The sequence below is a fragment of the Carcharodon carcharias genome, chromosome 11, assembly GCF_017639515.1.
Source record: "Carcharodon carcharias isolate sCarCar2 chromosome 11, sCarCar2.pri, whole genome shotgun sequence".
Taxonomy (NCBI): domain Eukaryota; kingdom Metazoa; phylum Chordata; class Chondrichthyes; order Lamniformes; family Lamnidae; genus Carcharodon; species Carcharodon carcharias.
In genome coordinates, this window is record NC_054477.1 from 57145346 (window position 1) to 57171922 (window position 26577).

A 26577-nucleotide genomic window follows, 5' to 3' on the forward strand; every position below is an offset into this window, starting at 1 on the left:
TTGAGGCGAATAGTATACACACAGTTAAAGGGAAGCCAGATAAGCCTATGAGTGAGAAGGGAATAGAGGGTTGTGCAGATAAGAGTTAGATGAAGAAGGATGGGAGAAAGTTTGAATGGATCATGGAGTGGCTGGCCGGATGGGTTTTGCTGTGGGCTAATGGCAAGAGCTTGCCAATTTAGTGGAATAAATGGGATTTATTAAAATGAGAATAAATATAACCTTGTCCAGTTCAGAGGCCTATTTGGTGACTCTCCAGATGTTGCACTCAAGGCTGCAGCTGGCGCGGGATGAGAAGCTCTCTCGCGAGAATTCTCCACACTTCCGGGAAGATGGCAGCTTGGAGGGTTCTCTCGTTGATCCTCAAGGAATCTGCAGCAACTTCTACCGGCCTGAGGAGGGCCGTGAGCCGAAGGCGACTGAGTCCCGGGATCTTGATGGGATTTGGAACAGCCGGAGTTGGAGCGGTGCTAGCCGGGGGCCTGGTGTTTCACAAGGATAACAGTCGCTGGTGGAGCGGCAGCGATCTGCGCTGCAGGTACAGTGTGTACGCTGCTGAGCAACAGGTAAGGCAACAATCCGCACTCGGCTCCTGTCACCGAGACTGGGCTGACGAACCAACCACTGCACCCACAGAGTGACAGTTCAGTGTTCCTTGTCAAAGATCTGTCCTTTAACTTATTAGACGACATAAAGTATCGCAAGGATAGTGGGTTGGCCCAGTTTCAGAGCAAATATGAACTTAAATTACTGGTTTGCAGTTCAGTTTACTTTTTAAGTACCTGCAACGCACAACTGTCACACGCAGTGGTTGTTAAGATATATAGTTTGTTTACAGTGGGGGAAGATACATAGTGCACTGGTTAGGAATGTATTTTTATTGTGCAGTGTGTTTTGCGGTTGTCTCGGCAGAGAACATCATACTGTCCTAAATAGATAGCTTTTGTATATGCTAACTACAAGTCAGTATTTCAAGATTGCATTAAGTAAGTCAGGGATTCAAACCTCAATCCAGGATTTAAGAACATAATATGAGACTGTGTCTACCTGTAAAGAAGCGCAGATGGACATAAAAATCAATGGCACCATTCAAAGAAAACCTGGAGTTCTACTGGTTATGTGGCTAATACTTCTCCCTCAATCAGTATCACCTAGATAGACTGAGTAGTTATTTTTCTCACTTGGCCGCCACATTTTCTTAAATGATAACAATGACTGCACTTTAAAAGTACTTTGTGATTTGCTGTGTGACATCCTAAAATCACAATGAGATACTACATGAAGGGGAGTTTGCTCTTCTCCATTTTTTGTCTTTTTTGTTCTTAATGTAGACTTGACTAATCTATTATTATGAAATGCATTACCCTTACGATTACAAATCTCAAAAGAACATTTGTGCTGTAATGTAGCTTTAAAAACAGCGACTAAATAGACTGGAACTCTTTTGGACATGTAACTATTTCAGTACTTTCATATTAAACATTATGTTAAAAGTTAATATACTTAGTGAATTGTCATGCATTCAAATGACTTGAATTCAAACTAGTTTTTTTTTTGCAAGAACTTAAATGATTTTGTAGGATGAATTAAGTAACTCGAGTAAAACGGCATAGGAGTTTATTTTATTTGCACAATTTCATTTGAATTAAGCAGCTTCAGATTACAAAAAGTAGCCTGCAATAACCTTTAATGTGGCACTTCACATGATGCTGAAACAATATTCTGTTTCTGTACAGGACTATGAAAAATAAACTTGTTATGGAATGGCATGAACATTGAATAATCACTGGACTAAGGGTCATTTTTGTGTTTGAATTTTGCTGAAAAGAGACATATTGCTGAAGCTTTTGGTCTTGCACCCATCAGGACATAAGCAAGAATGTCAAATTTCAAATGATCGCCACAATTTATACCATGAACATACATAAGAACGTACATGAGAACATACAAACACGGAGCAGGAGTAGGCCATTCGGCCCCTTGGGCCTGTTCCGCCATTCATTAAGATCATGGCTGATCCGATTGTGGCCTCAACTCCACATTCTGCTTACCTCTGATAACCTTTGACTCCTTTGTTAGTCAATAATCCATCTACCTTTGGAACACTTGGTGGAGGCAGAGTCAATTAATATTTTTAAGGCAAAGATTCACAACCCTCTGAGAGGGGAAAAATGTTTTCATCTCTATCTTAAATTGGAGACCCCTTACTTTTAAATTGTGTTCCCTGGTTCTAGTCTCTCCTACAAGGGGAAATATCCTTTCAGCATCTACCCTGTAAATTCTACTCAAGCTCTTATATGTTTCAATAAGATTACCTTGCAATCTTCTAAACCCCAATGAATACAGGCTCAGCCTGTCTCTAACCTTTCTTCGTAAGCTAATCTCTCTCTCTCTCTGTCTCTCTGTCTCTCTCTCTCTCTTCCCCACCCCCCATTCTAGGTATCAATGGAGTGAACCTTTTTTGAACTGCTATTGCATTTATATCCTTTCTTAAATAAGGAAACCAAAACTGTACACTGTATTCCAGATGTGGTCTCACCAATGGCCTGTACAGCTGTAGCAAAACATCCCTGCTTTTATATTTAATTCCCCTTGCAATAAATGACAACATTCCATTTGCCTTCCTAATCCATCTTGTACCTGCATACTAATTTTTTGTGATTCATGTAGCAGGACACCCAGATCCCTCTGTACGTCAGAGTTCTGCAGTCTCTCTCCATTTAAATAATATGCTGTTTTTCTATTCTTCCTGCCAAAGTGGACAAGTTTATATTTTCCTACATTATACTCCATCTGCCAAATTTTTGCCCACGCACTTAACATATTATTGTCCCTTTGCAGGCACCTTATGTCCTCTCCATAACTGACTTTCCTACCTATCTTTGTGTCATCAGCAAATTTAGCAACCATACATTCAGTCCTTTCATCCAAGTCATTGCTATAAATTGTAAATAATTGGGCCCCAGCACAGATCCCAGTGGCATAGTACCCATTGCATCCTGCCAACCAGATAAAGACCCATTTATCCCTGTTCTTTACTTCCTGTTAGCTAACTAATTCTCTATCCATGCTAAAATGTTATGCCCTACGCTATGAGCTCTTAATATGCCTAGTAACCTCTGAGGCTGGTTGAGTATGATCTGTACTCTGCCTATTACAAACAACCGATGGAACATGCTGTTTGATTCGATAAACCTATAGTTTTCCCATTTCTTTGCCCTCTAACCAACTCATTCATCTGACCCTCCAAGCACCAACTGCCCCACATATGGTAAAGTCTGCAGATCGTGCATTGGACTTAACAGCCTTCTCAGAACCCATCGAACAGGTGTGGAAGTGAGTCATCCTTGATCCCAAGGGACTGTCTAAGAAGGAGGATATTTGCTTATCAGTTTAGTAGTCTAGCCTTAAATGTATTTCCAAATTAATTGTTCTTTCACTATTCAGTTGAGTCTTGTAGGCACTTTAATTAATTATTTCCTAGATTCTGAAAAAGCTCCATCAGACTGGAAAGTAGCAAATATAGCCCCTCTATTCAAGAAGGGACGGAGGTAGAAAACAGGAAACTAGGCCAAAACAAAAACAAAAATACCTGGAAAAACTCAGCAGGTCTGACAGCATCTGCGGAGAGGAACACAGTTAACGTTTCGTGTCTGTATGACTCTTCAACAGAACTAAGAAAAAATAGAAAAGAGTTGAAATATAAGCTGGTTTAAGGGGGGGTGGGACAAGTAGAGCTGGATAGAGGGCCAGTGATAGGTGGAGATAACCAAAAGATGTCATAGACAAAAGGTCAAAGAGATGTTGAAGGTGGCGATATCATCTAAGGAATGTGATAATAGGTGACATTAAGGGTAGAAAGCAGGACGAGCAAGGTACAGATAGCCCTAGTGGGGGTGGGGTGGGGGGAATGGATTGAAATAGAGATAAAACAATGGATGGAAATACATTTAAAAATAATGGAAATAGGTGGGAAAAGAAAAATCTATATAAAATATTGGAAAAAAGGGGGATCAGAAAGGGAGTGAGGATGGAGGGGAGAGTTTGTGATCTAAAATTGTTGAACTCAATATTCAGTCTGGAAGGCTGTAAAGTGCCTAGTCGGAAGATGAGGTGCTGTTCCTCCAGTTTGCGTTCAACTTCACTAGAACAATGCGGTAGGCCAAGGATGGACATGTGGGCAAGAGAGCAGGGTGGAGTGTTGAAGTGGCAAGCGACAGGGAGGTCTGGGTAATGCTTGCGGACAGACCGCAGGTGTTCTGCAAAGCGTCAACCAGTCTGCATTTGGTCTCTCCAATGTAGAGGAAACCGCATTGGGAGCAATGAATGCAGTAGACTAAATTGAGGGAAGTGGAAGAAACTAGGCGAGTTAGCTTCACGTATGTCGTGGGCAAGGTGTTAGAGTCAATCATTAAAGAGGTTATAGCTGAACATTAAAAAAAACACAAGGTAATTGGAGAGTTAGCATGGTTTTTTGAAAGAGAAATCATGTCTAACCAATTTATTGGAGTTCTTTGAAGGAGTAACATGTGTTGTGGATAAAGGGGAGCCTGCAGACGTACTGTACTTGGATATCCGGAAGTCATTTGATAAGGAGCCACATCAAAGGTTATTGCCAAAATAGAAGCTCATGATGTTGGGGTAACATATTAGCCTGGATAGGGGATTGGCTGGCTGGCAGGAAACAGAGTATGCATAAATAGGTTTTTGTCTGATGGCCAGGTTGTGACTAATGGGGAATCTCACAGGGGTCTTTGCTGGAGCCTCAACTTTCTACAATTTATATCAATGACTTAGGTGAGGGGAGCGAAGGCATGGTAGCTGAATTTTTTTTTGCAGACGACACAAAGATAGGTAAGAAAATATGTTGTGAAGAAGGCATAAGGAGTGAGTGGACAAAAAGTCTGGCAGATGGAGTATCATGTGGGAAAATGTGAAGTTGTTCACTTTAGCAGGAAGAATAAAAAAGCAGAGTATTCCTTAAATGGAGAAAAACTACAGAATTCTGAGGTGCAGAGAGATCTAAGTATTCTCTTCCATGAGTCACAAAAAGTTAGTATGTAGATACAGCATGTCGTCAAGAAGGCTAATGGAATGCTATCCTTTATGATGAGAGGAATTGAACATAAAAGTAAAGATGTTATGCTTTAGTCATACAAGGAATTGGTGACACTGCATCTCGAATACTGTGTGCAGTTTTGGTCTCACTTAAGGAAGGATGCAAATGTGTTGGAGGTGGTTCAGAGGAGGTTTACTAGATTGACACCTGGATTAAGCGTGTTGTCTTATGAGAATAGGTTGAACAGGCTGGGCTTGTTTCCACTGGAGTTTAGAGGAGTGAGTCTTGATAATGCAGACGTAGACAGAGTGTTTCTTTCTGTGGGTGAGTCCAGAATTAGGGGGCACTGTTTTAAAATTAGGAGTCGCCATTTTAGGACAGAGATGAGAATTTTTTTCTGAGGACTGTGCAACTTTGGAACTCCCTGCCTCAGAAGGCAGTGGAAGCGGGGTTGCTGAATATTTTTAAGGCCGAGGTAGATATATTCTTGTTAAGCAAGGAAATCAGAGGTTATCGGGAATGGAAATGTAGAACTCGAAACACAAACAGATCAACCATGATCTTATTGAATAGCGGGGCAGGCTCGAGGGGCCGAATGACTTACTTCTGCTCCTACTTCATATATTCCTAATTGGACGAAAGGGAGATGTATTCTTAACACTCTAAATTTATAGGTGTAAATCTGTGATGAAAAGAAAGAATGAACTTGCACTTATATAAAACATCCAAAAGCACTTTACAACCAATAAAGTACTTTTGCAGTGTAGTCACTTTTGTTAGGAAAACATACCAGCTGATGTGCATAGAGCAAGTTCCCATAATTAACAATGTGAAAATGACCAGATAATCTGTTTTAATGTTATTGGCTGTGGGATAAATATGATTCAGGACACGGCAGAGAACTCCCTGCTATTTTCTGAAGATAGATGAAAGATCCATTTGATCTTTTATGTCCACCTGAGAAAACAAATGGTTTAATGTCTCATTTGAAAGACAGCACTTCTGATGGTACTCCATTCTTTTAATATAGCACTGGAGCATCAATTTTGTGTCAGAGGTGAAACATGACCTCTCAACCTTCTTACTCAGTGCTACTACTGAACCACAGCTAACACCGTGGCAGTGAACATAAGATATTGCTTGGTATCACATTAAAGCTACAGTATTTTATGTCACAGAATGAGAGGATTTTTAAAAATTCATTTATGGGATGTGGGCATCGCTGACTAGACCAGCATTTATTGCCCACCCCTAATTGCCCTTGAGAAAGTGGTAGTGAGTTGCCTTTTTGAACCACTGCAGTCCATGTGGTATAATTACACCCACAATGCTATTAGGGAGGGAATTGCAGGATTTTGACCCAGCAACAGTGAAGGGACGGCCATATAGTTCCAAATCAGGATGGTGAGTGGCTTGGAGGAGAACCTCCGGGTGGTGATGTTCCCATGTGTCTGCTGCCCTCATCCTTCTATATAGTAGTGGTCATGAGTTTGGGAAGTGTTGTCTAAGAAGCTTAGGTGAGTTCCTGCAGTGCATCTTGTAGATGGTACACACTGCTGCCACTGTGCATCGGTGGCAGAGGGAATGACTTTTTGTGGAGGACTGCCAATCAAGTGGGCTGCTTTGTCTTGGATGATATCAAGCTTTGTGAGTATTGTTGGAGCTGCACTCATCCAAACAAGTGGAGGGTATTCCATCACACTCCTGACTTGTACCTTGTAGATGGTGGACAGGCTTTGGAGTGTCAGGAGGTGAGTTACTTGCCGCAGGATTCTTAGCCTCTGACCTGCCCTTGTAGCCACAGTATATATGTATGTATGGTTAGCCCAGTTCAGTTTCTGGTTAATGGTAACCCCCAGGATGTTGATAGTGGGGGATTCAGCGATGTTAATGCCATTGAACATCAAGGGGCGATGGCGAGCTTCTCTCTTGTTGGGGATGGTCATTGCCTGGCACTTATGTGGCACGAATGTTACTTGCCGCTTGTCAGGCCAACCCTGGATATTGTTCAGGTCTTGCTGCATTTGGGCGTGAACTTCTTCAGTACCTGTGGAGTCATGAATGGCGCTGAATATTGTGCAATTATCAGCAAACATCTCCACTTCTGGCCTTATGATGGAAGGAAGGTCATTGATGAAGCAGCTGAAGATGGTAGGGCCGAGGACACTACCCTGAGGAACTGCTGCAGAGATGTCCTGGAACTGAGGTGATTGACCTCCAACAACCACAACCATCATTTTTCAGACTTTGCTGTACTGTGCTGTTATATATAGACCAGCTGCTCCTCCACTCTACAAATCAATTATTTTTAGTAAAAACAGAATGGGAGAGGAATTATGTCCCTTCAGAATACTGAGTGGCAATCCAAGGAAGGGAATGGCAGTAAGAGCAAGTTGCGAGATTGTAACAAATCAATAGTTTATTTCTACAAGAGCAAAGCTTTATAGGTTATCAAGGTGCATTTTGCCCTTAAAGTACCCAACCTGATCTGTATTTAAAGCAAACATACAGATAGTGCTCATGGTAGCAGTTTGGCTGGTGATGGATATCAGGGCAGTAGGCTTTGTCGTTCTGGAGTTATGAATCAATTTGTGGAAGCAAGAACGGTTTTTCATGAGTGTTTTATTTTTCCTTATAATGATGTAAGCTCTGCGATGTTACAGTTTGCTTAATGGTTCAGACATATGCCATTTTTGATTAGCTTCAGATGTGCATCACCTCAGCTGGCAATATAATTTGGGTGTTGATTCATTGAACTGACTTTCTAAGTGCATTAAAAGTGGTGATGTTAGGCCACCTCTCATAAGTGATCTTGCCAGCTTTCACATTTGCAGTAGATGTATCACCTGTGGCTCAGTTGGTAGCACACTTGCCTCTGAATTACAAGATTCCAGGTTCAAGTCCCACCCCAGGGCTGAAGTACAGAAATCAAGGCTAACACTTCAGTGCAGTACGGAGGGAACACTGCACTTTCAGAGGTTCAGTCTTTCGGATGGGACGTTAAACTGTGGCCCATCTACCTGTTTAGGTGGATGTACAGTATCCCATGGCACTATTTAGAAGAAGAGCAGGGGAGTTATTAGATTGATACATGGATGTTTGAGTGACTTTAATTACCTGATGTACACTGGGACAGTGGTAGTGTAAAGGACGGGGAGGGTCAAAAGTTCCTAGATTGTGTTCAGGAAAATTTTCTACAGCAGTGAGCCAAGTAGATCAAGTGTCAGTGGGGGAGCATTTAGCTGAGCCAAGTAGATCAAGTGTCAGTGGGGGAGCATTTAGGAGACAGTGATCATTGTATTGTACGTTTTAGGATGATGATAGAAAAGGATGATAGGCAATCCAGAGTAAGAATAATTAACTGGACGAGAGCCGACTTCGATGGGGCAAGAACGGAGCTGGGTCAGATTGACTGGAACGAAAGATTGGCGGGAAAAACTGTAGCTGAACAATGGGCTACCTTCAAAAAAGAATTGGTTCGGGCACAGTCAAGGTATATTCCCTCAAAAGGGAAAGGAAAGAGCAAAGAAATCCAGAACTCTCTGGATGAAAAAAGAGAGAGAAATTAAGATAAAGAAGAAAAAGTGTGTTTATGACAGGTGTAAGGTAGAAAATACAATTGAGAATGAAGAGGAATGCGGAAGGTTTAGAGGGGTGGTTAAAAAGCATATTGGAGAAATGAAGAGGGATTATGAGAAAAGATTGGCAGCCAACATAAAGGAGAATCCCAAAGTCTTCGATAGGCATATAAATAGTAAAAGTGTGGTAAAAGGAGGAGTAGGGATGATTAGGGACCTAAAAGGAGATTTACACAAGGAGGCGGGGGCATGGCTGAGGTATTACGTGCATACTTTGCATCTGTCTTTACCAAGGTGGTGGATGCTACCCAGGCCATGGTGACAGAAGAGTTCAAAATTCATAAGGAGAAAGTGTTGAGTAGACTGTCGGTACTTAAAGTTGACAAGGCACTGGGACCGGACGAGATACATCCAAGGATATTGAAGTAAGTGAGAGTGAAAATTGCAGGGGCACTGGCCATAATTTTTCAGTCTTCTCTAGACCCAGGGGAGGTGCCAGTGGACTGGAGAATTGCAAACATTACATGTTCAAAAAAAGATTGTAAGGATAAGCCCAGCAATTTCAGACCAGAAGTTTTAACTTCAGTGGTGGGCAAGATTCTAGAAACAATTATTTGGGATAGAATTAGTAGTCTCATAGAAAAATATGGGTTGATAAGGAAGAGCCAGCATGGATTTCTAAAGGGGAGATTGTGTTTAACTAACCTGCTGGAATTTTTTGAAAAGATAACAAAAAAGGTTGGTGAGGATAATGCTGTTGATGTGGTGTAGATGGACTTTGAAAAGGCATTTGATACAGTGCCACACAACAGACTTGTGAGAAAAGTTATTGTTCAGTAAATAAAAGGGACAGTAGCAACATGGGTACAAAATTGGCTGAAAAATAAGAAGCAGAGAGTAATGGTCAATGGATATTAGTCGGGCTGGAGGAAGGTTTGTAGTGGAGCTCCCCAGGGGTTGGCATTGGGACCCTTGCTTTTCCATATGTATTAGAGGTCTAGATCTTGGTGTGCAGGGGACAATTTCAAATTTTGCAGATGATACGAAGCTTAGAAGTGTTGTAAGTTGTAAGGAGGACAGTGTAGAACCTCAAGAGGACATAGACAAGTTGATGGAGTGGGCAGATAGATGGCAGATGAAGTTCAATGCGGAGAAGTGTGAGGTGATGCATCTTGGTAGGAAGAACATGGACAGACAATATATAATAAGGGCTGACACTTTGAAGGAGGTGCAGGAGCAGAAAGACCTGGGTGTATACGTGCATGGGTCATTGAAAGTGACAGGACAGGTGACGAGAGCAGTTAATAAAGCATATAGTATCCTGGGCTTTTTTAATAGGAGCATAGAGTACATGAGCAAGGAGGTTATGCTGAATTTATATAAGACATTTGTTAGACTTCAGCTGGAGTATTGTGTACAGTTCTGGGTGCCACATTCTGGAAGGATGTGAACACATTGGAGAGAGTGCAGAAGAGGATTACAAGAATGGTTCCAGGGATGAGAAACTTCAACTATGAGAATAGATTGGAGAGATTGGGACTGTCCTCCTTGGAAAGGAGACCACTAAGAGGAGATTTGATAGAGATGTTCAAAATCATGAGGGGGCTGGACAGAGTAGATAGGGAGAAGCTGTTCCTGCTTGTAAAAGAATCAAGAACAAGAGGGCACAGATTTAAAGTGATTTTCAAAAGAAGCAAATATGGCATGAGAAAAAACTTTTTTTCTCACGAGTGGTATGGATTGCACTGCCTGGAAGTGTGGTGGAGGCAGGTTCAATCGAGGCATTGAAGAGGGAATTAGATGACTATTTGAATAGAAATAGTGTGCAGGAGTACGGGGAAATGGCAAGGCAATGGCACTAGGTCATGATGCTCATTTGGAGAGCTGGTTCAGACATGGTGGACTGAATGGCTTCCTTCTGTGCCATCAAAATTCTGTGACCTGTTGTTAAGTTTAACGTGAGAAAGCTTTGGCAGTATTGACTTGGCTTTATCTAGTCCAGCCAGATTTGGCAGTGAATGATTAAACCAGTTGTCCACTCTATTTGCTCAAATCTGTTTAGTCAGTGGCAAAGGATCATCAATCTAAAATCCCCACTAAGAGTAGAGAGAGGGGTCAGGAAAATTTCCTTGAACCCATGGTTGTTGGAGTATAGAGCTTTGCCATAGGGAATATTTGAGGCAAGGCCATTGCAACTTTCGAACAAAAGTGGGATAAATATTTGAATCAGATGAAGGCACAATTTGAAGAGAGTGAGACAGCAGGACAGTGGTATTGGCTTTAGGTTGCTCAAGCTAAGCAATGATACAACAGGTCAAATGACAACCACCCTCTATGGCACTTATTTTCCTTGTTGAAAATTAATGTTGTCAATTTTGTGAAAACTATTATTATAAATAAATAATGATTTATCATGACAAACATTTTTAACAGCTTTTTGAAAGACACTCATGAGATTTCTCAAATTCAGTGCTAAGTGTACAGATAATTTAACACTGCAATAAAAAAAATACTTGCTTGAAGTTTATCCAAAAGTTGAGATGTCGGACTTTAAACCAAATAAGAATATTTATGTACATTTAATTTTCTATTGTATTGATCTGAAGGGTAAATTTAATTAATTAAAGTGTTGCATGAAAACTTGGGCTACTGCAGAGAATTTTAGACATGGTTACTTTTGTGAAGCCAAAGTAAAATAAAAACAAATGCAACTATTAATTTACCTCTGGTGTGGTATGAGTGAAGTAATGTCCAGATAATGATCAATTCCTCATAAGCGGACTAGAAAGTTGAAGTGCACTATTCTATACCTATATTTTTCATTCCTTAAAGCATTAAGAGGACTGACTTCCTGCAGTTTAGACTGAATAAGAAATGGCATTACATTTTTTATTAAGTTAGCATTGGTGTTCCTGTAATAGAGTGTCATAGCCTTCATAATTTTGCACATGTTTGTAGCCTAAGAAACAAGCTGTATGTCATGGTGTATATACGTGTGTGTGTGACTGATATGCAAGTGTTTTTTTTTAAAGGGAATATTTGTTTTCAATTAATGGGAATTCTGGGCATGGTTTAATAAATTATGAAACACTACCTCCCAGAACACCAGTATTTTTTTTAAAAAAACATTCTTGGGATGTGTTGCCAGCAAGAACAATATTTATTGCCCAACTTTAATTGCCCTTGAGAAGCTGGTGGTGAGCCGGTTTCTTGGACTGCAACAATCGTTGTGGTGAAAGTACCCCCACAGGCAGGGAGACCTAGATTTTTAACCCACTGACAAAGAAGGAATGGTGAGTCATGTCCAAGACAGGATGTTGTGTGACTCAAAAGAGGACCTCTGAGGTGGTGGTATTCCCGTGCACCTGCTGACCTTGTTCTTCTAGGTGGTAGAGGACAAAGGTTGGAAAGGCTGTTAAAAAAGCCTTTGTGAGTTGCCGCAGTGCATTATATAGATAGTAAGCACTGCAGCCAGTGTGCAGTGGAGAGACAAGATGCTTAAGGTTGTGGACGACGTTCCAATTTGTCGGTTGCTTTTTCTTGAATGGTGTTAGGCTTCCTGAGTGTTGTTGTAGTTGAGTGATGGTATTCCATCACACTCCTGACTTGTTGGTGGAGAGGCTTTGGGGAGATAACTAGAGAGGTAAGCCACTTGCCACAGAATATTCAGCCTTTGATCTGCTCTTGTAACCACTGTATTTGTGTGGCTAGTCCAGCTAAGTTTCTGGCAGGGGGCAAAATAATTTTTTTTCACAGGGCTCTTTTTTGGATTTTCTTGAAGGCTGTTTTGATTTGCGTGACTACTTTTTGGTTTTCAGAGATTTCTTTTTCATTCTCACTAACTCCTTTATTAGGTGATGCAGTCACATAGCAACATTCCCTCCTGTATTAGTGTTGAACTTTTTAGGGTTTCTTTCTTTAGATCGATAAGGTAACACAAATATCAAATATATTATTAAATCTTTTGCCTTAGGATCTAGAAATAATATGTTTTTATTGATTTATTATAAATAAATCTCTCACACTTTGTTTCCAAAACGAAAATTCTAACTACATGGCACAAGATAACTTAGTGGGAATGAGTCTCACATCTTTTTAAAAAAAAAATAGCTGCAAGCAGTTAGCACTTTCCAGCAGCCTTTGGTTTTGTTCTGCTAATTTCAAGATTCTCTCCCCTTGATACTCCTGTTTGAAGTGAGTGCTGGCCAAAACATCAGAATACTGATTTTCAACGGTCCAACTGTGCAACAAGTGGAATACTCACAAATTAATGCTGCTCACCAAGTGCACTGTCAGATAATAAAAGGTTCAAATTCACATATACTTCATATTTCAGTGATTTTTTTTTTCCCAAGCTAATGCACCTCCTCGCACATCATTGGCACTTCAATGTGAAATAGTTTGGATGGGCCAAAGGAACATTAAATGTGGGGGTTCTTTGTACCTATATTGTATATAAAGGACAGATGTTATATTCTCAAATGAAACTGGTTGGAGAGAATCAATCTCTAATGAAAGCACAAACAAAAGGAACTCAAATAGAACATAGCTCCAAGAGGTCATAAAGCTACCATTTGGATATTAATGTCAGTGCCAACTTCTTCCCTTTTTACAGTAGCTTTACTCTTTGTATTTCAAAGAGATTTTCTGTGGGATTAGTTTTTGGAAGTATAAGCAAGCCTTTGCAGCTCTGGTTGGTCATCAAGAGAACAATCATGTGCCACTTGGAACATCAGGCCAAATGCAAGCCATTGGCCATCTGAGTTCTAAGAGGTATGAACAATATGGTACTGCATTAAAGAACATTGATATTTGTTCCAGTTTCATTCCGCTTATAGGTGACCACAAAATAGTACAATTTTCTAGACCAGCCACCCTCAGGGCTCTTTCATGTTGATTGAAGTTGTTTAATGGACAGTGGCTCTTTTATGGGGACCCAGGCCCCCTTCCATTATCCAGTGGCTCCTTTATGGGCACTAGACTCAGCCCAGGACCCCAACCCTCCTATTAATTGATGCTTCTGCAGATCTTCTCCATTTCTCTTCTCCCTTCAAAACAGCTTCCTCTTGAAGAGATTGGTAATGAGGAAGCTGAAAGTTTCCTGCATGGTGGCAATGGGACGGCCAGAATAACTGCTTCAATTATTTCCAACCATGGGTTCCCTCCCTCCCACCATTTCTACTCTTCCAATCATAGATTCTGTCTCTGGAGCAACAGCGAGAATTGGGAGGAGATCCACACATTCTATGTCTGCTTTGTATACGGAGACTTTTCTCTCATTTTTCACACCTGCCATTGATTTTTTGCAGGCTAATTTGGGGCTTATGAGGATGAATTCACCTGTCACCCCTGTTTGTTTTGAACCGTGGTTTCTGGTCACTGGTGACCCCACTCCCCACCTCACCCCCAAAATGTTGGTGATGTGTTTAGCATTGGTCATCTCATTAAGGTCCAGAGGCAAGTGGTCCTGGCAGAACTCAAACTGAGCATTGGTGAGTTGGTTAGTGGAGAATCAGTGCCACTTGATAGTATTGGTTATGACTGTTTTCATCATTTTGCTGCTGATTGAGTTGGCTGATAGGATGGTAATAGCTGGGTTGGATTTGACGACTTTCTGTACAGGTCATAGCTGGGCAGTTTTCCAAATGATGTTGTATTGGAACAGTTTGCTTACAGAAATAAACTTGGTCCTGTTATTAAATCAAGTCAGGATGTTGCTGAGACTTGCAACCTTTGCTTAGTTGGTCTCTGCAATTCATACTGGAGTGGCAAGACGGCAGAGTTTTGATCTGATCCTATAGTTGTAGGATTGCTAAGCCTGTCTCTAGCTTGCTGTTTACACTCTCTAGCATGCATATAGTTCTATGCCAGAGCAGAACAACTTCAGGTATGCCTGGGGCGGGTTCTATCATGATCTTATGCACTCCTCATTGAACCAGACTTGATCATCTGTTTTGATGGTCATGAAGGTGTGAAAGATATGGTGGGCCATGAGGTTACAGAATTTAGCAGAATGTAGTTGTGCTGCTGCTAACGGCCCACAGAGCCTCTTGGTTGCCCAGTTTTGTGCTGCCCAATTTGTTCTTAATTGTTCCATTTAACACCTGTGGTAGTGTGACACAACATGTGGAGTATCTTCATTTTGAAGATGGGACTGGTCATTCCTACCAATATTGTTACAGACAGATGCATCTGTGACTGATAGATTAGTGAGTATTAATCAAGTGTGTTATTTCTAACCACCTGCTGCATGTCCAGCCTGGTAACCATGCCCTTCTAGATCAGGGCAGCTTGCCCAGTGGTGGTACTGCTGAAACACCTAGAATACATTGTTTTCCACCCAGTGGTGTTCACTATGGAGGAGGACTGAATCATCAGCTGAGGGAGATAATCAATCGATGGTTCCCATGCCCATGTTTGGCCTGGTGTCTTGAGACTTTGTGTCATCCAAAGTCAATGTTGAGGACTCCCAGGTCTACTCCCACCCAACTGTATCCCAATCTGCTGCTACCTCTAATGGGGTTCTCCTGCCAGTGGACAGGATATACCCAGGGATGGTATTGGAGGAATCTCGAATGGTCCTTGATGGATATGATTCTGAGTATGGCTATGTCAGGTTGTTACTTGGTAAGTCTATGGGGCAGCTCTTGCAACTTTGATACCAGTTCCCAGTTGTTAGCGAGAATGGTTAACTGGGTGTGCATTGCCATGACCAAATCCAATACTTAATTGGGACCTTTTTCCAGTTTTAGTCTTAACCTTTTTTGTGATAGTTTTATACAACTGAGTGACTTGCTGGGCCATTTTCAAAGGGCAGTTAGTAGTCAACCATAATGATGTAGGATTGGAACCACATATAGACCAGACCAGAGAAGGACAACAATTTTTTTTCCGAAAGAATGTTGGTGAAACGTTGGATTTTTGCATCTGTCTGACAGTTTCATTGTCACCTTTTTGATGCCCACTTTTTTCTCACAAAATTATTTAGTTTTATTTTAAATTGAATTCAAATAGTGAGATTTGAACTTGGATTATTGATCCAATAACAATGGAAGCCTAATTCACATAGTGGAGACTTTGACCAAGCACTGCCAAGACTGTTATTTCAGCGTTCCACCTGAACAACTCAGTGGTCAGCCAACCATTCACCCACGATCGAAAGCCAAATATCTTGGCCTTCACTGACCTACCAGCAACACCTCCAGAACACTGGAGTCAAGGTCAAGATGAGGGTGAATTTCATATGGAAATTGTGGGCATCACAGGGGGCAACGGAGCCAACACACTACCCACTGCTTCAGTTGCCATGGTCTACCCAACAGTAGAGTACTGCTGCTCAACCTGGCTCAGAAGCCACCACAAAGAGGTGGTGGGTATGCACTTCCAGGAAGCCATGCGGATAATTTCTAGGATGCTGAGATCAAGACAGCTCAAGTAGCTTCCTGTGCTAGCATGTTTTGTCCAGAGGGAGAACATCCTCCTCAAAAAACACCAAAGGCTGACAGCTAACCAAGCACTCCCATTGACACAGGACCTCAAAAAATCCTGCAAACTCATCTGAAATCCCATAGTCCCTACAAGAACACACTCCACACCCTACAAACTGACAACAGCCCCACCTCTCAATGGCACACCTCTTGGTTGACTGCAAACATCATCAACCTCAGCCTGGTAACTGCCCCAAATGATGAAGTCCCAGGTTTCAACCTTCCGTGGAAGGTTGAAGGTGAAGTGAATTTTGTTTTGAAATTGTAGCCCAGTCAATAATTTAGAAACTTTAAACAGTTTCATGTGTAAAGTTATTTTATTACCCAACTGGATGAAGTAAAAATACACAGACTTGGAAAAGAAAACAGAAAATGTTAATTGTGCAGAATTTTGGGATTTTGGGAGTATTAGGGAAAATCCTACATTACCTAATTTGGAATGCTTTCTTCTTTCTAAAAGCTCACCCAGGTCCAATGGGCAAGATGTTGGCTCTATCATACTACAAAATAGAATGGTAGCTGCAGGATCCTATCATTTTCCCACATGATGAACAGTGGTGTGTTCAAAATCTTGACTACATCACTGTGATGGGGTCCAGAGTGAAGGGTAGGGGCTTTCTGCATAGGCAGGCAAGTAAAGTCAGAGGGAATGATGTTTCTAACTACTCCTGCCAGTAGCAAGCTTGAGAACCAGTTAATAATCCCTGTTAAGAATGTGAAAACAGTACATGGCACCAGAATGTTGTCACTAGAATGTCAATAAAGCATAATGGCAAGTGTAGAATTGAATGACTTAACCTATGGAAAACACACAGGCGCTGTTATGGATTTTTTTCCTTTCCAAATTTGGATTGTGTCATGGAAGAGCTTTTTGAGCTACGTATGTAACTTTAAGTGGGACCAATTTGAGATGATAACTGAGCAGAAATGAAGCATAATGCGCAGCATTAAAGCATATTGACTTCAGCATAATTATCACAATAGCATAGTGGTATTAATATACCAAGGACACCTTATGGCAATTCACCAACAGTGAATTGATATGCAAAAAAATGACTACTAGGTCCATTATCTTCCAATACTAAATTTCATTTTGGAGTTACGCTAAAATAATGTCTGATTTTCTTTTTATGAAAAAATGTGTTTGTGCTTGATTTAGACTTTTGAATTATTCTTGAAATCTCAGTTCCCATAGTGTTCAAAGGAAAGAAAGATAGACTTGCATTTATATAGTGCTTTTCACAACCACCGGATGTTTCAAAGTATTTTGCAGCCAATGAACTTCACTAAGTGCTTTTTAACTTCAGAAGTGATGAGTTAACTGAGAAAAGGGAGTCTCTTTTGGAAGGTACTTTGTTCCAGAAAGAGTTCACCCAAAATGCAGAATTTATGAGCTTTGATTTGTTATCATAGGATTCTTTAAAACAGTTAATGAGAGAATGATTGCAAACAGTTTTCAACTCTGCTTTCTGTCTGCTATACCAAAGAAACCAGTTGGAAGGGCTCTATAAATGTATCAAAAAGTTGCTGATCAGTTTATAGAATCTAATCCCCTTTTGAACTAGGTATGTTCCCCTTGGCAGGAAACAAAGTAACTTTACAAATGTTTTATTGCACATCTTTGAGCTTGAGGGAAATCAAATCCACACTGAGACTGGCAGTATATTTTTTGATTCTTTTAATGTATTTTTATGGTGTATGTTTAAGTCATATTGAAAATTGAATATCCTCCTCGAATCGTAGGTTCTTAAACATGCTGTGCCTGATATGCATAAATGATGGTTGAATAAGTTGATAATTTAATTTTCTTCTTTTTCATTCATTCATGGGATGTGGCCTTTGCTGGCTTGGCCAGCGTTTATTGCCCATCCCAAATTGGGAAGGTGGTGCAGAGCTGCTGCCTTGAACCACTGCAGTCCATATGCTGTAGGTACACTCACAATGCTGTTAGGGAGGGAATTCCAGCATTTTGACCCAGCGACAGGGGAGGAACTGTGATATATTTCCAAGTCAGGATGGTGTGTGGCTTGGAGGGGAAATTCTTGAAGGAAGAGAAATATGTGGGCTCCGATATTCACAAGGAAGGTTTGAAAGAGGCCGAAAACAGCCATAGATACTGGAAAGGCCAAGATGTGAAGGTTCTGCAATCTTAACAGCACAACCTCATCATTTTGAGAGTTCATTTCCTGCCTGGCAGCTCAGCAAATCGACAACCTAGCTGGTGGCCATAAGGGAAAACCAGCATCAGGAGGCTGTAATAAAAACAGAGGAAGAAGAGTCATACAGACTTGAAATGTTAACCCTGTTTCTCTCTCCGCAGATGTTGCTAGACCTGCTGAATTTTTCAAGCATTTTCTATTTTTATTTCAGATTTCCAGCATCCACAATATTTTGCTTTTATATCAGGAGGCTGTAGCTGGCAATGATTCCTAGCAATCAGGAGAGGGGTGGTTTGTCAATGTGGCAGTGGTGGGAGGGAGAAAGAGGGCTTTGTGGATTGGAGTGGGGTGATAAGATTGGACTTGGTTTAGGGGGAGAGATCATGCATCACAGTGGGGTGGAAACAGTATCGAGCTGGAGGTGGGGAGAGAGGTCGCAATCAGCAGATTGAAGGCTGAAAATGGCCTTGAAGAACATGGGAGCATTCCTGCTCCTCTTGGCCCACAAGAAGTGCTGTGAAAGGTGCTTGTGGTGCTGGCAACTGCTGCCTACCTTTCATTGCTGAGTTTCCTGAACCCTGGAAAATCAGTGCAACACCAATGAATTTTAAATCAGTCTCCCAGTTACAATGTGGGAGTTTAATTGAAATATGTTAATGAACTGTCCCAGTCCCCAGCATAGCAAAAATGGCAATTGACACATGTGACGTGTGTCATGGGATTGGGTCGCACTTTGGACATTTGACAGTTTGGTTCCCAATTCACCTACTCTTCTCCTGCCTGTCATAAGAGGGCTAATATTGGAGGCTATGGCATGAGTTTGGCACTTGTGCTCTCAGTGTTTATGCTGATTTCCAGGTATACTAATGAGATTTGCTGTAAATCTTTGTGTACCATGACAATAATTGAATGGGTGTGTTTTGAGGTCCTAGCTTCCAGGTAATGTCCATGGAGGAATTTCAGCTCCATCATATCTACCTACATGAAGCTAATTTAAAGATAGGCTCAATATATCATAATTTTCAAAAGAAAGCTGATTTGCCACATACCTGCTTTGTATCAAATTGATTAAAACGTATGTTAGAAATACATGTAGCTTATTTGGACAACTGATGACAATTGTGTCTTCTGCAGAGGTTTTCCACCATTATCTCTTATTTAACATATAAATAAAATAGTTAAAATGCCAAATTAAAGAGGTGTTTTTGTTATATTAGGTTCCACTCTTATTACATAAACAGAAGACAGTCGTTAAAATTGTAGTGCATACTGCATTTCACTGAATTGCCGAGTAAGTTCTGATTCCATGAAGCGTAATATCTGTACATTTACTAGTGTTCCTTTTGACTCTTTCCTATACCACTGGCAGATACTGATTTGTTTTTTTTTCCTGCTCAAGGTAGCTTGTATTTGCCATCTGACAAAGTCGCATTAAAACTGCATGCTGATGGAGCTAATTCATTGTTTCGTTGGAGAGGCCTCTTGCATTGAGCGATTTGAATTGGCAGGTTTCAAAGAAAAATAAGGTTTCATCAAGTATGGAACAGTACATAACTGCATCTCTTTTAATTGAGTTTATTGGTTTAATGTTGCCCCAAAACTTTAGGATAACTGAGTCAAGTTCAGAAAAGGGTCTTGGTAATCTCTATTAACTTGTGTTTATAGAAAAATTGCCTTTTCAGCTCATCCAAAAAAGGATACTATAGTATAATTATTTCATACTGAGCTGAGCCAAGTCTTGCATGAGCCAAGTGTAAACAGAAGAAAGATATGTGCAGTCCCAAAAAGCAGGAGTGATGATGGGATCACTGAGATTTGATAGCTTAGAAATAAACAAGCTGTTGGGAAACTTGCACTGTATCCCTACTTGTACTAATATCAATTTAGAATTAAATGCTGTAATTAATGTAATGAAAATGTTATTATCAATGAGTTCCATTGAGATTGGTCTTAAAACCAACTGTTTTCATTGATTTGATATTGGGAGAAAAACATACTGTAAATAGAGTCTATGCAGTCTATGTGATGTAGGTACACCCACAGTGCTGTTAGGAAGGGAGTTCCAAGCTTTTGATCCAGTTACAGTGAAGGAACAGTGATATAGGTCCAATTGGGATGGTGTGTACTTTGGAGGGCAACTTGCAGGTGGTGGTGTTCCCCTGCGCCTGGTGCCCTTGTTCTTCTAGGCAGTAGAGGTCATGGGTTTGAAAGGTACTTTTGAAGAAGACTTGGTGAGCTGTTGTAGTGCATCTTTGTAGATGATACACAATGTTGGTTTTGAAGATGCTGTAAAGGAGAACCCTCTGCCTCCATGCATTGATCCCCTTTTGATCCCTAATCGGCCCTATCCTTCCTACTACCCTTTACTATTTTTATGCCTTTTACTATTTATATGCCTTTTACTATTTATGTGACTTTTGGAATTTTTTTTAACTCTCAATCTCTTCTAATACTCTCTCACTGCTTCTCTTATTTCCTCCATCATTTCCATTTGAATTTACTATATTCACCTTGGTTCTCACGTATATTAATAACCTCACATCTGGCATCTGCTTCATCTAACTCTCCAACTTTTTCGTCATCCAGGGAGCTCTGGCTTTGCTTGCCCTACCATTCCCCCTTTTAGGAATGCACCTCTACCATACCAAACCATCTCCTCTTTAAAGGTAGCCCATTATTCTGTCACAGTTTTACCTGCCAACCTTTGATTCAAAGTTACTCGGACCAGACCCGATCTCACCCCACTAAAATTGTCTCTCCTACAATCAAGTATTTTTACTGTAGGTTGCTCCTTGTCCTTTTCCACAGCTAAGCTAAACCTTATGATATTATGATCACAGTTCCCTAAATGCTTCCCTACTGACATTTGATCCACTTGATCTACTTCATTCCTAAAAACCAGATCCAGCAGTGCCTCCTTCGTTGTGCTGGAAACATGCTGCCAGCACCCACTCCCTTTTTTTCCTTCCTTACCTTTTCTGAACACCTTGTATCCGAAAATGTTTAGTACCTCGTCCTATCCTTTTTGAGCCAGATCTGTTATTGCCACAATATCATATTCCCATGTCTTTAACTGTGCCTGCAGTTCACTAATCTTATTCTTTGCTCTGTGCATTAACATTCATGGACAGTAAATCTAATTTAGACCTATAGCATTCTCTCTTAACTCTGATTCCACTAATATCTTGCTATTTCTTACTCTCGTGCTATCTGTCTCTCCAAAACATTTGTGAACTTTGTTTCTCCTTTCTTATGCTACACCTTGGCTCCCAGCTTCTTGCCAAGTTTGTTTAAACCTTCCCGCACTGGCACTAACAAACCACCCTGTGAGGACATTGGCCCTGGCTCTGCTGAGGTGCCAGCTGTACGGCCTGCGTGGGTCCCACCTTCCCCTCATTCTGAGACATCTTAAACACAAAAGCATTGACTATTTTGAAGTCCATCAACTTTTGTAGGCAAATTATAGTTAGTTGATGCAATTGTATCTGTAATGAATTGGGGTTTGAATATTTAATTACATTTGTTTCAAAGAATGTTTCCAGGTGTGTTAAATTGCATAGGTAACAAGATTGGAAAATGTACATTGCAGGTTTTCTTCATAAATGATCCTGTGTTTGGACCTCTGAAGAGAATGTCGCAAATATTTTGTTGCATAAGATGAAAAATTCTATTTAAGGACAAAAGGATAGTGCATATTGTTAACATTGTACAGGCACCAGATCTCTTATATGGCGCCCCAAAATCCAGAAGGATCCAAAACCTGTTACACGCCACATACTTGGGTAGCAATTTGAAATTGGTGTGCAGAGCACTTTGTCGAAATGCCGCTTTATTTGGCTGTGCCATTGATTCCCATGTTGATTACACACAGTTCAAACACTGTTGAACAAGTGTCTCTCTGCAATGTTAGTCTTTATTAACCATGGTCTCATATCAGGAAGGTCAGCAGGAAGTCCTGTGACTGGTGGGAGTGCCAAGAAGAAGGGCTTATCGTTTAAGTATAAAGCAGAAAGTGGAGATACTAATGCGCTTAGAGAAGGGCAACTCAGTGGAAAGATGAAGCAAAGAATATGGTGTTAGTACATCAACCACTTGTGATTTGAAGAAGCAAAAGGAGCAGTTCCTTAAATTTTATGCTGACAGTGATGTGTGCAAATTAATGGATAATAGGGAAACACTACATCAGTCAAAGATTGTCCATTTAGACAACATGTTACTTGAGTGGATCAGGCATTGTTGGAGTGCAAAATATCCATTGGATCACCTCATTATCATGAAAGTGTTCCGTGAACAGTTAGGTCTAACAACACCATGTGAATACTCATCTTGATGGTATAAAACATTTTTTAAAAACGCCATGGCATACGTCTGCTGAAAGTATGAGGTGAAAAAGTTTCAGCTGACCATGAAGCTGAAGAGGCATGCTTGGATGAATTTTCCACAATAATATCAGAAGAAGGTCTAATAGCAGAGCAATTGTACAATGCTGATGAGACCTCATTATATTGGAGGTATGTGCCCAAGAAAACCTATGGATCAGCAGATGAGACAGCACCAACGGAATTCAAAGATTCTAAGGAACAGCTTACTGTACTCTGATGTTCAAATGCAGCAGGTACACAGAGGTGTAAATTGCTTTTTATTGGCCTTTCAAAGGGATCAGGGTTTTTCCTGTTGTATATAAGGCCAATAAGTGCACATGGATGACTAGACAAATTTTCTTTGATTGGTACGAGAACCAGTTTGTCCCTGAAGCCAGGGTTCCTGAAGAAAAAAAGTTGTTGAAGATTTATTGGCATATGTGAAAGATTTGTCATGTGCTGAAGCCAAATTGTTGGATGAAGATGCTGTTGAGGATTGCCTGAGTATTGACAACGATGCCCCATTTTACCTCTAACTCACAGACAGTGAAATATGCGACATGGGCATGAATAAGAATAAAGAGAATGGGACTGATAATGATGAAAATGGTGCATCAGATGAACAGGAAAATGCGTCTATTGATAGGTGCATAAGCATTGGTGAGGAATTGTTTCGTGGGTCGGAACAGGAAAACTTCATTACAGAGCAGCATATTATGTGGGTGTACAAAATACAAGAGGTGTTCCTGAAAGAAAGGCCCATGTATTTGAAACAACTCAAGCTGCAGGACATGTTTTAAAAAAAAATGACGGAGCTTCAACCTTCAACTTCCTTAGCCTGTATCTGTACACTAGCTACCACCCAGACATTCCTTCTGATGCTCACTCTTCTTCAGTTGACAAGTAATTTAATAAAATGAAAAAGTAAAATAATATAAGTAAATAGTTTTATTTACTTTTTATTCTTTTTAAAAAATATTCTTTATTTTTCATATTTTATTTCATGTATTATAACTGCACTGTATATCCTAAGCTTAGGACCCAAAATCCATAAAATCTCCAATCTGGCACACATCCGGTCCTGAGCTTTTCAGATACAAGGTCTGGTACCAGTACATGTTATGGAAGGAGACAACTTCTATTTCTAGTAAGATCACACGTATCACCTTTTGGTATAGGGGTGTTTGCTGCAAGGATTTGAAGACTGAGGTGATTGATTCTTAAGCCCAAGCAAATTGGGAAAACAAATGACTTTAGATAAAATGCCAATCTTTCATGCAAAAAAAATCTAGTGAACTGGAGAGAGCATGCTCAGCCAATTTTGATCTTGTTGGTTGCTTGTCTGTGACATCTAAAATTTTCAGTAGGAAAAGACTGAAGATATGGCCCACAAAACATTTACTAATAAGTTAGTTTCTGTTCTTTCTTGGCAGGTTATTCACTCATAATAAATTTCAGTATAAATGGTAACACCTTTGTTAAAATTTCTCAATGTAATAGTGTATGAAACCACTGCATACATTTCCTCCACTCCAAATATTTTTAAAGCACTTATGACTACTATCGTTGATTCCTAGTCATTGCCATCTCTATTGAAAATATTTGACTGACCAAAAATATATAGAGACAACCTCAAAATTCAGCATCGTGAAATTCCATGTTCTGCTACTCATCATATAGAGCAAGAGATAGCAGCAGACATATGGTAGTGATCAACACAGTTTCCATCCATTTCTATAAATCGTTCTACACCCACATTCTAAACACATTTTTCATTGAACTTACTGACCTACAGCAAAGATAAAAATAAGAATCCAAACATTCATCTATCATAACAAGTTCACCATTGATATCTCTTAATAGAAAAAATAAATTGTAACAGTTAATTTTAGAGAAACTGGCAGAAGAGTCTACAACCAAACCATTAACCATCAATTTTACAATTGCTGCATGAACTATTACATTTCCAGCAGCATTTTTTGCTTTTAGTTAACATTTAGTAAAGACATTGTGAATTTTTGTTCCATTTGAGGTCAATTTTTGAGGATGACTGTGCTAATGCTGTTACCTTGGGTTCATCCTGCCAAGTAACATTGTCAACAGATTAATGATGAATAACCTTTTAATCATATGATTTTTTTTTTAAATTGACTTGGTGTCTGCTTTTCGTTTTTCCTGATCTCATGCATGTTATGCCGTACTTTTCAAGGAAATAATTTGTTGCTACTATCATATTGTTGGACAGAATGTTGCATTGCTGCAAAATCTCTCTTTGATATCTGTCGCTTTATTTAAAATTCCAGGACAGATTTGGAACAAAATATACTAATTTTATCATTTTTAAAACAAATAATTGAACATTCCCACATTTATGTGAAAATGCCTGTATGGTCTGTTATTGGTTTCATCAACCAGTTGGAACTATCTAGTCGGCTGTTTTGCCACTTTGTCAACTAACTTTATTCAATTTAATGTAGAAATGATATCCAGTGTCAGATTCTATTTTATTTCAGGTTTAATATAAGTGAGAACTGAGGCTGCCAACAGACTGTTTGTTTTCTTGCATGTTCAATTGATTTCAAAATATTTATGAAGCATAGGTCCTTATTCTCATCAATTTCTGTAATATTTACCAAGAAATCTTAAACACTAATTCGAGAGGATGGTACTGAATACTAAATACAGGGGCATAAAGAGAAGATAGCAACCAGGGATGGAGATAGTGTAGCTCTATGTTTAAGGGACACCTTGGAGATTACAGTAAGTGGAAAGTTACAAAATGAACAACTCTGCTTAGATAACTGTAATGTGAAAAAGATAAAACTAGCATAAGGGTTATCCTACTGATCATCAAGCCAGAAGAAAGAAAGAAGAAAGTTTGCTGTGTGGCGAGGTAATGAAGGTATGTGGAGATGGGCATCTTCAATTCACCAAACACAAATTGGGAGCATGTAAAGTAGCTTGGAATTAGAGGCAGTAAATGTAATGCCCAATCCAGTGCATCATGAAGCCATGAGAGGCAGTGTGGATCTTGACTTGGTAATGGTTACCAACCCAACCCATATGCAGGAGAGTCTACAAAATGATAAAGTTGCACAGAATCTGAGATTCAGAAATATAAAGACCAGGAAATAGGTATGTAATTTTAAACTCTGTCAATTCAAATAAATAAGGAATTGGTTTAAGTAAGTTAATTTGTGGAATTTGTTCAACAACATTTTGCTAGAGGATAAGTGGAACAGCTTTAAAGATATAATACTGTACATAGAGAATTAATACCTCCTCATATTAGCATGTGTAGTCCAAACAAGCATGATCCTAAAACTGTAAGTGAAATGAGGAGGAGGGCCAACTTCTGCAAACCATGAAAGGCGACCCATTAGACTCACTTTATTATGATGTAAAGTAATGAAATTGATTTAAAATGTCCAAATTTGTGGACTATCTTTACACTAATACTCTAGTAGGCAGCAGTCAGCATGAACTCAGGAGATCCTGTCTGACTAATCACCGTGACTATTTTTTCTGAGAAAGTGACAGGCATGCCTGGATTTGTGGGGAAAAAAATTGAACAAAATTTAGGTTTTTCAGCTTTGAAGGAGGACACTGAGCAAGAATAATCAAGGTATATAAGATTATGAATATTGTAGAAAAGGTAAATAGAGATTTTTATTTTAAATTGTGAAAGTTAAATAAATGAATAAGTTCAAAATTAATGAAAGCAAATTTGTACTGAAGTCAGGAAGGTCTTCGCACACAGGTTGATCAATACATTGAATGAGCTTCTAGAAAATTCTTTCTTTTTATTTGTTCACGGGATGTGGGCATCACTGACTAGACCAGCATTTATTGCCCATCCCTAATTGCCCTTGAGAAGTAATAGTGAGCCACTGCCTTGAACCACAGTGCTGTTAGGAAGGGAGTTTCAGGATT

At 40.0% G+C, this 26577-nt stretch overlaps 1 protein-coding gene across 2 annotated transcripts in view; it reads left to right on the plus strand.

Moving 5' to 3' along the window:
• The first annotated feature begins 315 nt into the window (after nt 1–315).
• The window catches only part of micu2 (mitochondrial calcium uptake 2), a 515235-nt gene continuing 488973 nt past the window's right edge, over nt 316–26577 (plus strand). The window contains exon 1 of one of the 2 annotated variants that reach the window (XM_041199666.1): nt 316–566. In XM_041199666.1, coding sequence (XP_041055600.1) covers nt 333–566 — 234 coding nt within the window. In that variant the 5' untranslated portion in view covers nt 316–332. The remainder of the gene's footprint in view (nt 567–26577) is intronic. The other variant, XM_041199667.1, reaches the window with a different exon arrangement.